The 14494-nt window shown below is 47.4% G+C and overlaps 1 protein-coding gene across 7 annotated transcripts in view; it reads right to left on the bottom strand.

Annotated features, from left to right (window-relative positions):
- The window catches only part of HLCS (holocarboxylase synthetase), a 241208-nt gene that overhangs the window by 210571 nt on the left and 16143 nt on the right, over nt 1–14494 (bottom strand). For 2 of the 7 annotated variants that reach the window (XM_032176144.2, XM_032176141.2), the window contains exon 2: nt 926–1060. Coding sequence is in view for 6 of the 7 variants with exons in the window: in XM_032176141.2 (XP_032032032.1) it covers nt 926–1060 (135 nt within the window). In the remaining variant the exon portion in view is untranslated. Of the gene's footprint in view, nt 1–925; nt 1061–4888; nt 5572–14494 lie in introns of those variants that run through there. The other 5 variants (XM_058428068.1, XM_058428066.1, XM_058428065.1 and 2 more) reach the window with 5 other exon arrangements.

Here is a 14494-nt window from a genome sequence, read left to right as displayed (position 1 = left end):
TGGGATTTTCTCTCTTTTAAGCAAAAGAATACAAACACAACTCATTTTAGACATGTGGCTGAGGTTGAAGTATTTTCAGAATACTCAGGGAAAGATGTTTAGCACGTAGGTGGTGATATACCCCAGCCACTCAGGTTGATTTAGTATGCAAGAAATTGTAGGAATGGAAGAGGTGGCCTGAGAGTGAGTGCTGCTCAATAAAAATATAACGTGAACCACAAATACAAGCCACACACATGGTTTTAACTTTCCTAGCAGTGACCAGGCGTGGTGGCTAACATCTTTAATCCAAGTATTTTGGGAGGCTGAGGAGGTAGGATCCCTTGAGCCCTGAGTCTGAGACTGCAGTGAGCTGTAATGACCACTGTACTCCAGCCTAGGTAACACAGTAAGACCCTGTCTGAAAAATAATAACAATAAATTTTTCTAGCAGCCACATTAAAAACATAAAAAGAAACAGGTAAAAATAATTTTACTAATATATTTAGCCCAAAATATCCAAAGAGAAAGGGAGCCACAAAGGCTAGGAAAGAGCACTCATAAAAAGACAAATTTGAGGCCGGGCGCAGTGGCTCACACCTGTAATCCCAGAACTTTGGGAGGCCTAGGCAGGTGGATCACTTGAGGTCAGGAGTTCAAGACCAGCCTAGCCAACATGGCAAAACCCCGTCTCTACTAAAAATACAAAAATTAGCCTGGCGTGGTAGCGCACACCTGTAGTCCTAGCTACTCCGGAGGCTGAGGCATGAGAATCACTTGAACCCAGGAGGCGGAGGTCCCAGTGAGCCGAGATCACACCACTGCACTCCAGCCTGGGTGACAGAGCAAGACTCTGTCTCAGGAAAAAAAAAAAAAAAAAAAGCAAATTTGGTTTTGACTAAGACACATCAGTTCCTTATGGGACACAAGTAAACATGGTACTCACTGTTTCTGAAGAGGATGATCTCTGTAAATTGTCACTTTGTACCCAAATGCTCTCCGTCACAAATGCTATGTGTTCTGCTTCAAGTATAAAAGGAGACACAAGAAACAGGGCCCACTTGTTCAAGTCTTCAATGGACTGTATAGAGGGAAAGAAACATAATGAGATTGTCACTCCATACTACAACTGCCATAAACGTCAACCCCCTCTGAAACATACCCTCCCCTATAATTCCAAGTAACATCTAAATAAGCTTATCTGATGCTCCTCTGTAGGCCACAGGAACCGTGTTTCTTGTTTAGCTGTGACTATTTAAGCACCTGCAAAAGCCCATCTATGACTCAGGACAGCTTTAATATCTCTAGACAACTGTTTTCAAGCCATGAATTCTGAAACAGGGCCTATCCCCACCATTCCTCACTGCTTAGCACATAGTAGCTAACTGGGAAGTACACTTAAAGATGAGGAGGCTGGCCGGCACAGTGGCTCACGCCTGTAATCCTAGCACTTTGGGAGGCTAAGGTGGGCAGATCGCTTGAGCCCATGAGTTCAAGACCAGCCTGGCCAACATGGTGAAACCTTATCTCTACAAAAAACATGCCAAAAAAATGAGTTGGGCATGGGGGTGGGCACCTGTAGTCCCAGCTACTCAGGAGGCTGAGGTGGGAGGATCACTTGAGCCTGGGAGCCCGAGGTTGCAGTGAGCTGAGATCATGCCACTGCACTCCAGCCTTGGGTGACAGAGTGAAACCCTATCTCAAAAAAAAAAAAAAAAAAGATGAGGAGGCCTAGAAGTACGTACCCACCAACAGAAGCTCCTTACTCACAGAAGCCTGAAGGGCTGTTCCTTCATTCCCTACAGCCATCACAGCACAGGGCACAAGGCAGTTTTTCTTTACGCCTTCCTTATAGTGAAATCAACCCTGCTCCTCTCCCTGAGATCTGGGAAGTGTGCAAGTCTCTGGATGCTCACACAGCAGTCAAATCCAGAGAGAAAAGCTATTTCAGGGAAAGGCATTTACCATATGCAGATGCAATCAGACATATTTTAATGGAATGTAAACTCCAGTCAGGAGTGATTGTAGTTTTTCAAAAAGAAGATTAGAATCAAGATTGGTTAGCAAATCAGAAATACCCAGTTATCTCTTGTTTTCTTTCCTGAAATCTCTCTAAGAAAAACAGCGAATTGATTTGAAAAGGCTTTGACATACAGGACATAGCCAGAGAAGAAAAAGATGAAATCTGAGCTGGGCATGCAGGAGGCTTTCACCATCACCCAGAACAAAGGTAACTAGGCAGGCTCCACTGTGCTGCATATCAGTTCAATCTGTTTGACAAAAACCTACTGAACTAAATAATGAATGAAAATTTAGGGGAGAATTTGCCCCTCCGTCAGTAACCATAATTATCAATATAGTGGTTAAAAACTATGTCCACTTAGACTGGGCGCGGTGCCTCACACCTGTAATCCCAGCACTTTGGGAGGCCGAGGCACCTGAGGTTGGGAATTGGAGACCAGCCTGACCAACATGAGGAAACCCCATGTCTACTAAAAATACAAAAGTAGCCGGGCATGGTGGTGCATGCCTGTAATCCCAGCTACTCAGGAGGCTGAGGCAGAAGAATCACTTGAACCCGGGAGGCGGAAGTTGCGGAGAGCCGAGATCGTGCCATTGCACTCTAGCCTGGGCAACAAGAGCAAAACTCTGTCTCAAAAAAACAGTATGTCCACTTTATCCAAGCATAGAATGTGTATACTAAACAGACAAAAAGCTTGACATGGCCAATTTGTATAAACTATCTTTGGTTAAACTTATCAATTGATTGTAGGGCATTCAATTATAAACATACATATTCAGTATTTGTGCATTTGATTTTAAGTGTATAACATATGAGAACACGCCAGGCTTGGTGGCTCACACCTGTAATCCCAGAACTTTGGGAGGCCAAGGTGGGCGGATCACCTGAGGTCAGGAGTTCGAGACCAGCCTGGCCAACACTTTGGTGAAACCTTGTCTCTACTAAAAATACAAAAATTAGCCAGGCATAGTGGCTCATGCCTGTAATCCCAGCTACTCAGGACGCCAAAGGAGAATCACTTGAACCTGGGAGGTGGAGATTGCAGTGAGCAGAGATCGCGCCACTGCACTCCAGCCTGGGTGACAGAATGAGATCCATCTTAACATATGGGCATGAGATTCAGGTGTGTCCTTATTTCAGCCCAAGTAGACTGAGGTATCCCTCAAAGTAGACCCAAGTAGACTGAGATATCCACCAAATCATCAACCTGATCATATTTTAAATCTCAAAATAACAGTAGCCAACCACAAATAAATGGTCAAGCTTTCCACCTGTAGACCTTAAACATCACAGCTTAAACCCAACAACTATTAAATTTACTATTTCAGGTCAAGCTGCTATGCTAAACAGTCTCACTTCCTAATAAGAAAAAGATACGAACTAGAATAGGAACTGTGATTTAAAGGCTACAGGGACGCAGAGCATGGCAGTCCCATCTAGTCTGGAAAACTAGGAAATGACGCAGCAATATCTAACCAAATCTGTAGGCAAAGCTTACTGTGCAGAGTGAGAGAGCAGAGTTACAGAATCCCTGCAAGCACCAGGCCACTCCTACTCTGGCCTGCACAGGTAGGCAAGGGCTGAAAAGCACTAGTTATGGTTAGTGTAGTTAGCAGAAGACCAGGGAGTCATGAAAATGTTCAAAAGTAAAACTGTCCAAGAAAATCAGACATGCCCATCTCAATGTTTTTATATGTCCAAACTTTCTATTCTGACTTAAATCCTAAATGTAATTGATCCAATTTGGAAACTACTACAAAAAGCTCACCCCTCAATTTTTTCCCATTTTATTGAGTCATCTTTCTCAATCAGGTTAATTCCCAACGCTCTAAGCCATATATTGTATGTAATGAATGAACTTCTTCCCCTTTTGTCTAGGTAGTGTCAGTTATGTGGAGGTGGTACTAGTTATGGGGGACCTGAGAAAACAGTCATTCATATTCAGTGTGTCATAATACATACATGGTACTAACAAGAAAGAGTATTTTTTATTTGCTAGTGGCACAATTTCATCCCATATCTAAGCACAGCCTCCACGCAATGTTCCAACCTGAGATAAGATTCAATTCCCCACAGGGGCTTTACAGTGTGACATATGCAGAAAACGTCATTTTAGTGTTAAAAGTGAGGCAATAGCCCAGAAAACAGAGGAAAGGGACAAGAAACTGATTAAAAGTAAAACATGTTTAAATATTAATGAGAACAATGCTACCGATGTCCATGAAATTTTGTGCAGTACTGCACTGTGAAGCTAGGCCCATTTCCAAAAACAGCTGAATGGAAAGATCTATTGTTCCCTTTACAGCAAGGCAGCAGACTTTTTACAGAGATTAATTGACTCGCTCAAGTCACAAGGTAGGTGACAGAGTGGGCTGAACGCGTAACCACCATCCTAAGCATTGGGTCAAAAAAAACAAAGGCTGACTGGCAACTGAAATTTAAAAGACGCAAAGACCATCAGTTGGGTGCCCAAGTTGGTGAATGATGCAACTGACAGAAGATGGAGAGGGGAAAGGGTAGTTTTTGTAAATTTAGGGACATCTGACAAAAAGCTGATGACACAGGTGGGAGCTTTTTGTTTGGAATTTTTTTTTTTCTTAAGACAGGGTCTTGCTTTGTCATCCAGACTGGAGTACAATGGCTCAATCATAGCTCACTGTAGCTTCAAACTCCGGGGCTCAAGTGAACCTCCCGGCATCAAGTGACCCTCCCGCCTCGCCCTCCCGAGTAGCTGAGACTACAGGCGCGTGCCACCACGCCGACCTGGTTTTTTTTTTTTTTTTTTTTTTTTGTAGAGAGGGGTCTAGCTATGTTGCCCAGGCTGGTCTCCATCTCCTGGGCTCAAAGCTATCCTCCCTCCTAGGCCTCCCAGAGTGCAGGGATTACAGGCATAAGCCACCGCTCCCAGACGGCCACAGCTGTCTTTCCTGGTTCACGGTCACCCAAACGCCGGCTCGAAGGGTGGGAGAGGAGGTTGGGGGCGACCCCAGGAGGGCGCTGCTGGCGTCCGGCTGCCCATCCACAGCTCACGTCCTCACAGGTGCACGCCTAGAGTCACGCGTCCACGCACCGCCCAGCGGGCCGGGAAGAGGCGACCGGGTCCGTGGTCCGAGTCCTGCACCTCCGGCCTCTCTCTGGGCCCCGGGGCACCTGCCCCTGCCGGGCCGCACAGGCCGCACTGAGGGCACCACTCTGGGGCTCCTGAACTCCCGGGCTCCCGGCGGGGACGAGGCGCAGGGACGGGGGCACTTCCGGCTCGCGGGGCCCTGGTCGCCAGCCCGCCCGAGCCGCCCACCTGGCTGTCGCTGACGCAGAAGACGCGGCCGCCGCGACTCAGGCATACGCGGGCGCCGGAAGGCTGCGCCGCCGCGCCGCAGAAGGTGAAGGAGCAGCGCGAGGCACGCAGCCGCCGCACCGTGGCGCGCACGAGCTCAGCCGGCCGGCGACCCCAGCGCGCCCACAGGTACAGGTAGCACAGCGTGATGAGCATGGCCGCGCCGCCGGCAGGGCGAGCCCGCCTGGCCCGCCCCAGCGCCCCAGGCCCGGCCCCGCCCCGGCCGGAAGGGCCGCGCCGCCCTCCCGGGCCAGGCGGCGCGGGGGTGGGGTCGGCGGGGGAGGCGGGGACCTGGAGGGTGACGCGGGGCAACTGGAGGCTGCGGCGGGAGGGGCGGGGGAGCGGGGAGGCCGCGCCGGGCTGTGTGATGGATTGCTCTAGAGGCCGCGCCCAGGGCTTGTGGCGGCGGCGAGGGGCAGCGCAGGGGCGGGGGGTGTGCACCGGGGTCAGGGGACGCCGGGGCTGCACCCGGAGAGGGGGCTCAAGAGGGAGTGGAGGCCGGGGTGAGGGGCCGCGCCAGGGCTGAGGAGTGGGATGGGTAGGTTGTGGATGCGGGGGGAGGGGAGGCTCCAGTGGCTGCCCGACCTGTTTAAGCCAAGTCCGGCCTCCCTTCCTTGGAGGAGTGGGAGGCGGATTGAGAAGGGGCTCTGCCTATGATCACAGCCGCCAAGGCCAACGTTTACTAACCAGCACCACACCGGGAGTCCCAGAGCGCTCACACAGCCGCTACCCAGTCCACTTGGGAAAATAAGGCCGTTTTTATTAAATTACACTAAGCCTTCATGCAAAAGATTTTAAGGTCAATCACATACATTCACGGGATGCAATAATGTTTTTTAAAATAAGGACAGGAAACAGAAATTGAAGACAGATAAGCAGCAAGAAGGCTGCCTCTAAAAAGGCTGTGCCAGGAAGGCTTCGTATGGTGTTCTTGCTACATGTGGGTCAACAGTTTGACTGTAAGCATCCTAACACCAGTGGGAAAAGGAAAACATCACCATGATTTGGTGTTCTTGTCTCCAAGGGAAGCATAATTAGTCCTGACACAGAGGCTTCTCCCATAGAACCTCATTTCTTTAAAAGGCATCATGTAAACAACGTGTTCTGAACAGCTGTGAAGCACAGCAAAGAATTCCATCTAGTGGTTTCCTATTCTGGCCCTCACTGCAAATAGGTGGCAAGATGCAGCAAAAGCAATCATGTACACCACGTCTATGTCTTAATCCAAGGATAGTTTTTGTTTGTTTGTTTTTGAGACAGAGTCTCTCTCTGTCGCCCAGGCTGGAGTGCAGTGGTGCAATCTCGGCTCATTGCAAGCTCTGCCTCCTGGGTTCAAGCGATTCTCCTGCCTCAGCCTCCCAAGTAGCTGGGATTACAGGTGCCCGCCACCATGCCCGGCTAATTTTTGTATTTTTAGTAGAGACAGGGTTTCACCATGTTGGCCAGGGTGGTCTCGAACTCCCGACCTCAGGTGATGCACCCGCCTCTGCCTCCCAAAGTGCTGGGATTACAAGCATGAGCCACCGCGCCCAGCTAGGATAGATTTTTTTTTAAGAGACGGCCGGGCACGGTGGCTCAAGCCTGTAATCCCAGCACTTTGGGAGGCCGAGGCGGGCGGATCACGAGGTCAGGAGATCGAGACCATCCTGGCGAACACGGTGAAACCCTGTCTCTACTAAAAATAGAAAAAATTAGCCGGGCATGTTGGCAGGCGCCTGTAGTCCCAGCTACTCGGGAGGCTGAGGCAGGAGAATGGCGTGAACCCGGGAGGCGGAGCTTGCAGTGAGCCGAGATCGCGCCACTGCACTCCAACCTGGGGGACAAAGGATCAAGACTCCGTCTCAAAAAAAAAAAAAAAAAGAGACAAGGTCTCGTTCTGTTGCCCAGACTGGAGTGCAGTGGCATAATCACAGCTCTCTGCAGCTTCAAACTCTGAGCTAAAGTGATCTTCCTGGCCACCATGCCCAGCTAATTTTTTAAAAATTATTTTTCATAGAGACAGGGTCTCGTTGTGTCGCCCAGGCTGGTCTCAAACTCCTGGTCTCAAGCAGTCAAACTCCTGCCTGGATCTCCCAAAGTGCTGGGATTACAAGTTTGAGCCATGGCGCCTAGCCATAAAGATAGATTTTTAAAGTACCTTCGCCATTTGTTCATCTGCTTTAATATAGCTGCATAGAATACCCACTCCCAGAACTTCAGACTTTTGGTTAGATAACATAGTATATTTTCCCCCTTGCATATAGCAATAGATTTTTAAAAGAGAGAAAATCCAAAAAGAAATAACTTAGCTCAAAAGCAAGCATCTCTGTGGACCAGAAATAGAAGAAAAACAGAAAGTGATGAACAGGACTAAAGCCATATCCTACACTTCTCTACAGGACAGTGGCAGCTGGAAAGTGGGTTCCTGCATGGTAACAAGACCTTAAAATTGTGTCACTAGAGAATGACGTGCAGTTCCCTCTGAGGAGAGACTTGGCCACTCCAGGACAACACAGGACAAGTCAGGAATTTGAAAATGAAAAGTGCTCAACAGTGATAAATCCTGAATGTTTCACTGTAACAACCTTTCAGATAGCCTTCCTGAAGTTTGCTGAATTATGGCTATAAGGACCACTCCCCACCCCTGCTAGGTATGGAGAGGTCATCTCTTCTATCTGAAGGTGACCAACATCTCCAGTTTTTCCAAATTCTCTAAGGGTTTTGAGACCACACCTTCCCACAGGTACCATAACTCCACCTGGCCAATAGGAATTTTCCAGGTTTACCCTTAGGCATTTCAAGATACGGTCTCAGAATACCTCATGGGAAAATTACATTTTGGGGTCAATCCTGTATACCAATTCTAGGTTAAAAGCATGGGGACCACCTTCAACATGAGCTGACCCTTGCATTGAAGAGTACTGATACCATTCACGCCTGCGGAAGGAATAGAGGGAGGAAGATATGAAGGGCACAGTGAGAAGTGAAACAGTCACATAACAAGCTCTGTTTATGATCCCACCCTAAAATGATTTCATTTTGCAAAGGTCAAGGATAGAGTTGAGTTTCATCATCCCCATATAACAAAGGAATAGGGGAAGGATGCAAAAATAATACATCAAGGGATATTAATGTGTATGCACCTCATCCTCATCCTGTAGTCCCTCACTGCTCAAAGCGTGGTCCTTAGAGCAGCAGCAGCAGCATCACTTGGAAGCTCGAAAGAAAAGCGGAATCCTAGGCCCCACCCAACCCCAAATCAGTATCTGCATTTTAACAAAATCCCAAGAGCCTCACAAACACATTAAAGTTAGAGAAGCACTGCTAACATCTTCCTCTGTCATTCCCTGGGTCTGGGCTACTCTAGACTCTAATAAGACATTTCCAAAATGATGTGGAAAATAGGACCACAGACTAGGGATTTTTTTTTTTTTTAGATGAAGTCTCACTCGCCCCGGCTAGAGTGCGGCGCGATCTCAGCTCACTGCAACCTCCGCCTCCCGAGTTCAAGTGATTCTCCTGCCTCAGCCTCCCGAGTAGCTGGGATTACAAGCACATGCCACCACACCTGGCTAATTTGTGTATTTTTAGTAGAGATGGGGTTTCACCATGTTGGCCAGGCTGGTCTCAAACTCCTAACCTCAGGTGATCCTCCCACCTCAGCCTCCCAATGTGCTGGGATTACAGGCGTGAGCCACCGCACCCGGCCAGACTAGGGATTCAGAAGCAAGACTTTGTCATTTATAAGAACACTGCAGAAAGGAAGAAGAGTGAACCAGTTAGCCACTGAAGACCACCTCTGAAACCCATCAACATGACTGGCTTTCTGTAGGGAAAGTCTCCACAGACTCAAAGTCTCTAGTTTCTTGCCCTTAGGAAGGCATGCCCTAGGAATAATAGTTTGGGGACAAGAGAGAGTAGAGTGTTTACTGTCCTATCCCCCATTAAATACATGGCAGAACTTCCCCAGGGAAAGCCTATCATGCTGACATTAACTCAGTACCTGTTTGAACTTGGAGAGCATTCAGAATTCTCATCAGTCAAATGGCCAGAGCTGAGGAGCATAGCTTGTTTTGTTTGTTTTTGAGACAGGGTCTTGTATGTCACCCAGGCTGGAGGGCAGTGGTGCGATCCCAACTCACTGCAGCCTCGACCTCGTGGGCTCAAGCAATCCTCCCTCCTCGGTTTCCCAAAGTGTTGGGATTACAGGCATGAGCCACTACACCTGGCTAATTTTTGTATTTTTTGTAGAGACAAGGTTTCACCATGTTGCCCAGGCTGGTTTCCAACTCCTGAGCTCAAGTCATCTGCCCACCTCAGCCTCCCAAAGTTGTGGGATTACAGGCACATGCCACCACGCCTGGCTAATTTTTTGTATTTTTTTGTAGAAACAGGATTTTGCCATGTTGCCCAGGCTTGTCTCGAACTCCTGGATTCAAGCAGTCTACCCGCCTCGCCCTCCCAAAGTACTGGGATTACAAGCGTGAGCCACCGTGCCCGGCCTGGGATACTTTCTAAGAACCAAGGAACCATATAGAAAATCTTGGCCAGGCGCGGTGGCTCACGCCTGTAATCCCAGCACTTTGGGAGGCCAAGACGGGCGGATCACAAGGTCAGGAGATCAAGACCATCCTGGCTAACACGGTGAAACCCCATCTCTACTAAAAAACACAAAAAAATTAGCCGGGCGTGGTGGCAGGCGCCTGCAATCCCAGCTACTGAGGAGGCTGAGGCAGGAGAATGGCATGAACCCAGGAGGCGGGGCTTGCAGTGAGCCGAGATTGCACCACTGAACTCCAGCCTGGGCGACAGAGCAAGACTCTGTCTCAAAAAAAAAAAGAAAAGAAAATCTTGATCTCTATTCAGTAACTTTAATACGTATATTAATATGTTCTTGTTTTTGAACAATCATGTTGTCAAATCAAGCAAAAAGTAATTTTATTTTGTTAATCAAAATAAAGAGAAAAGTAGATAATATTTAGAGCATCAAAAGAATTTAAATTAGAACATCTTGAACTATTGGAAATATTCATTTGAACTCATGTCTTTAAGAGGAAAATAATTATCTTTTCTAGCTCTTTCACTGAGATGGCCTCAGAGTAGCCTTACCCCAAAATGCACCTGAGTGCTCAGATTCTTGAATGGGTGCTCTTCTCCTCAGTACAAGGAACTAGAAATCCTTGGAGAAATCACTGATTCTGGTGTTCAAGAGATACCAGATAAGCCGGAACGTCTTATGCTAGGAAGCAGGGGAAGCTTCAAAGAAAAATAGGTCCAGGCAGGAGGATGCAGGAGACAAGCTAGAAGTGCTTCCACTAGCCAAATCAGGACGATTTGAGTATCAAATTGAAATACACCCAATTATGAAGGTACCCAATTTTCAAGAGCCGGCTGGGCGCGGTGGCTCATGCCTGTAATCCTACCACTCTGGGAGGCTGAGGCAGGCAGATCACCTGAAATCAAGAGTTCACCACCAGCCTGGCCAACATGGCGAAACCCCATCTCTACTAAAAATACAAAAATTAGCCAGGCGCAGTGGCATACACCTGTAGTCCCAGCTACTCGGGAGGCTGAGCCAGGAGAATCACTTGAACCCAGGAGGCAGAGGTTGCAGCGAGCCGAGATCGCACCACTGCACTCAAGCTTGGGTGACAGAAAAAGACTCCATCTCAAAAAAAAATGAAGAGACATAAAATCCATGGTCATCCTCAATAAAATTAAATATTCTAAAAGAATGTAGGATAAAATGTGTTACTGCTGAGTCTCGTTATTTGGTTATGTTTGTATTATTGATTCATTTATTGTATTGATAAAGATTAGTAGATGGCAAATTCTTCCTGTAGAAGGTTGTTTGTGACCCAAGAGGGGATTAATACAAAGACCCTAAAGCTGGGATTCCGAAGCCCAGAGTCACGGGAGAGAACCAAAGCTCATCGCATCTGGTTTCAGACTCCTTCAGAGTTGGATCAGCCTAAAAACAGGACATGGTACAAGATTTTATTAGTTCCAAAGATTGTAAAAATTAAATTTATCCTGAGAATGTATCAGTCTGTGTAGGAGCTACAGACTTCTAAGAGCAAGCAGAGGTAAGTAATGTTTTAACTTCAATTGAAAGAGGCTAAGAGATCATCTTCCTTCTTTTGAATTGAATTTTTTAATTATTATTTTAAAAGACAGGGTCTTGCCCTACCACCCAGGCTGCTCTTGAACCCCAGACCTCAAGCTGTCCTCCTGCCTCAGCCTCCCAAAGCATTGGGATTACAGGCATGTGTCGTGCCTGGCCTCACCCTCCTTGAGATTTCAGAATTGTTGACAGAATGACAATAAGTAGGATTCACTGTCTCCTTAAAGACTGAGGAAAGAAACCCAGCGAAACGTCTGATGGACAATGGCCTCAGTTAACTAGGACAGTAACTGTACAGCATCCATCTCCTAATCCAGTCAAACTGAGTTACATATAGAAAGGCTTGAAAGAAGCAAAGCCATAGATTTATATTTCTGGATTAATAAGGAATCTATGCATATTTTTGGTCTTATATATACTTGAAGTGTGTTAGAGTATGTGGCTGTTTTAAGTACATTCTTATAACTAATTTGAAATGGGTACTTCTATATTGAAATCTTACTGAGTTTATGAATAGTATTGAAACATCTAAGGGAATATTATTAGGTTTGCCATATTAATATACTGAATCTGCTAGATTGATAAAAATTATATAATCAGGCAACTGAAATGTATAAAAAGGAAATTTAATTTAAAAAGGACTTGGGGGCAGACACAGTGGCTCATGCCTGTAATCCCAACAGTTTGGGAGGCCAAAGTGGGAGGATCACTTGAGTCCAGAAGTTCATGACCAGCCTGGGCAACATAGGGAAACCCCATTTCTATGAAAAACAAAAAAACAAAAAAAACATTTTTTTTTTAATTAGCCAAGCATGGTGGTGCATGCCTGTGGTGACAGCTTCTCGGGAGGCTGAGGTAGGAGGATCACTTGAGCCCAGAAGGTCAAGCTTCAGTGAGCTGTGATGGCACCACTGGTCTCCAGCCTCAGCAAAAGAGAAAGACTCTTTTTTTTTTTTTTTTTTTTTAGCAGCTCTGGAATGAGAATAGGTATTTGTAACACACATAACTGATAAAGGATTCATATCTAGAATATACAAAGAACTCCAAATCAATGAGGAAAAGTCAGAAAACCAAAAAAAGAGGATAGCTAAAGCTGAAAAAGCACTTCAAAAACAGACTGTACCCAGCTGCCTGATAAACATGAAAAAGTATGCAGTCTCAAAGTAGATTCAAATTAAGACCTTCATAAGAATTGGTATACACCCATCGATATGGCAGAAATCCCCTTCTCAAACCCTGGAATTCTGGGCTCCCATTGCTCAAAGATCTGACCATTTTCCATTTCCATCCCTTCCATCTTTCTGCAGTACCTGGCATTCCTGACCATGCTATTTCTACCAATCAACAAAAACTACTAGATATTCAGAGGGTATTTAATACAGAGAGTTGGCTACAACATGACAAAACACCAGACAAGGGAAGGCACTGTGGCTCACGCCTATAATCCCAGCACTTAGGGAGGCCGAGGCAGGTGGATCACCTGAAGTCAGGAGTTCAAGACCAGCTGGCCAACATGGTGAAACCCTATCTCTACTAAAAATACAGAAAAGTAGCCGAGCGTGGTGGCGGGCACCTGTAATCCCAGCTACTTGGGAGGCTGAGGCAGGAGAATCGCTTGAACCCAGGAGGCGGAGGTTGCAGTGAGCCAAGATTGTGCCCTTGCACTCCAGCCTGGGCAACAGGAGTGAAACTCTGTCTGAAATAAATAAACAAACAAACAAACGGACACACACCAGAGAAGGGACAGTGAGGCAACCCAGGGAATAGAGCAGACAGCCGCGACCCTCTGCAGGGCTGAGGGCACACAGCACAGGTCAAGTTACCGTCGCCCGGGATCCAGGGTTCCCTGGTGGAGCTGGAATCTACAGATCAGTGCCATGGCCACAGAGAAACAACTGCTGCTGGAGACATCAGCAGAGGAAGAAGGCGGAAAAATACTGTAGCCACTCCACACCTCCAGCCCAACGCCCCATGGCAGAACCTCACTAGAGGCCCCACGGCAGAAGAGCCTCCAGGAACCTCCTTGTGGACCAGAGGAGAGAGAGAGGCGGCAGGAGGCAAGGGCGTGTCTAAGAACAAACAGGCCACGGCCAGCCCCTGGCCTTTCTGAAACTCCTCCCCTGGGTTCTTTTAAAATTCAATATTCTGCTTCTGTTCCTGTGTTGATGGGCTGAACTGTGTCCCCCCAAATTCTAATGTTGAAGTTCTAACCCCCAGTACCTCAGAATGGGACTGCATCAGGAGACAGGGACTTTAAAATAGTCATTAAGGTAAAATGAGGTCACCAGGGTGGGCCCTAATCTGTTATGACTGGTATCCTTATAAGGAGAGGAGACTAGACACAGATATGCACAGGGGGACAATCCTGTGAGGACAAAGGGAGAAGACAGCCATCTCCAAGCCAAGGAGAGAGGCCCCAGGAGAAACCAACCCCGCCCACACCTTCATCTTGGACTTCTAGCTTCCAGAACTGGGGAAATGAATTTCTGTTGTTGAAGCCCCAGTCTGCAGTACTTAGTTATAGCAGCCCTTGCGAACCAGCACATCCGAGTTCTCTGTCTCTGTCTCTAACCCCTCTCAACTGTCAGCCGTAAGTGAGCCTCTGCCTCCAACTTCTGGCCTCCTCTATGTTTTCTTCCTTGGTGACCCCATTCTCCCTTGTGGTTCAGTGGTGACCTCTGGCAGTGACGCTCAGTCCTCATGGCCAGCTCTGGCCCCTCCCAGGCTCTGGCGCCACAATCATCACTTCCACTTGTCTCTGCTTGGATAGTCTGTCAGCATCTCAAAGGCAACATGAATAAAACCAAATGCATTTTTTCCTCCCACAAATTATCTCTTTATCCTGATTTCTCTTATCTCTGTTCATAACTTGTTCACCTTTTCACTGGAACCCAGAATTCATGCATCTTGGAGTCCCGACTTTCCCAGCCCCTGTGTCTTGTTTATTTCCATAGCAGTTGGTGGGTGGGACCTCCGCACAGTCTCACACGGTCCCTTCTTTCTCGTCCAGGCCCAGCTCAGCCCTCAACAGAACAGGCACTAGCACGACAGCCTG

The sequence above is a fragment of the Hylobates moloch genome, unplaced genomic scaffold (genome assembly GCF_009828535.3).
Source record: "Hylobates moloch isolate HMO894 unplaced genomic scaffold, HMol_V3 SCAFFOLD_14, whole genome shotgun sequence".
Lineage (NCBI taxonomy): Eukaryota > Metazoa > Chordata > Mammalia > Primates > Hylobatidae > Hylobates > Hylobates moloch.
Note: the sequence above shows the minus strand (reverse complement) of the source record. Positions and strands in the feature narration are given on the sequence as shown.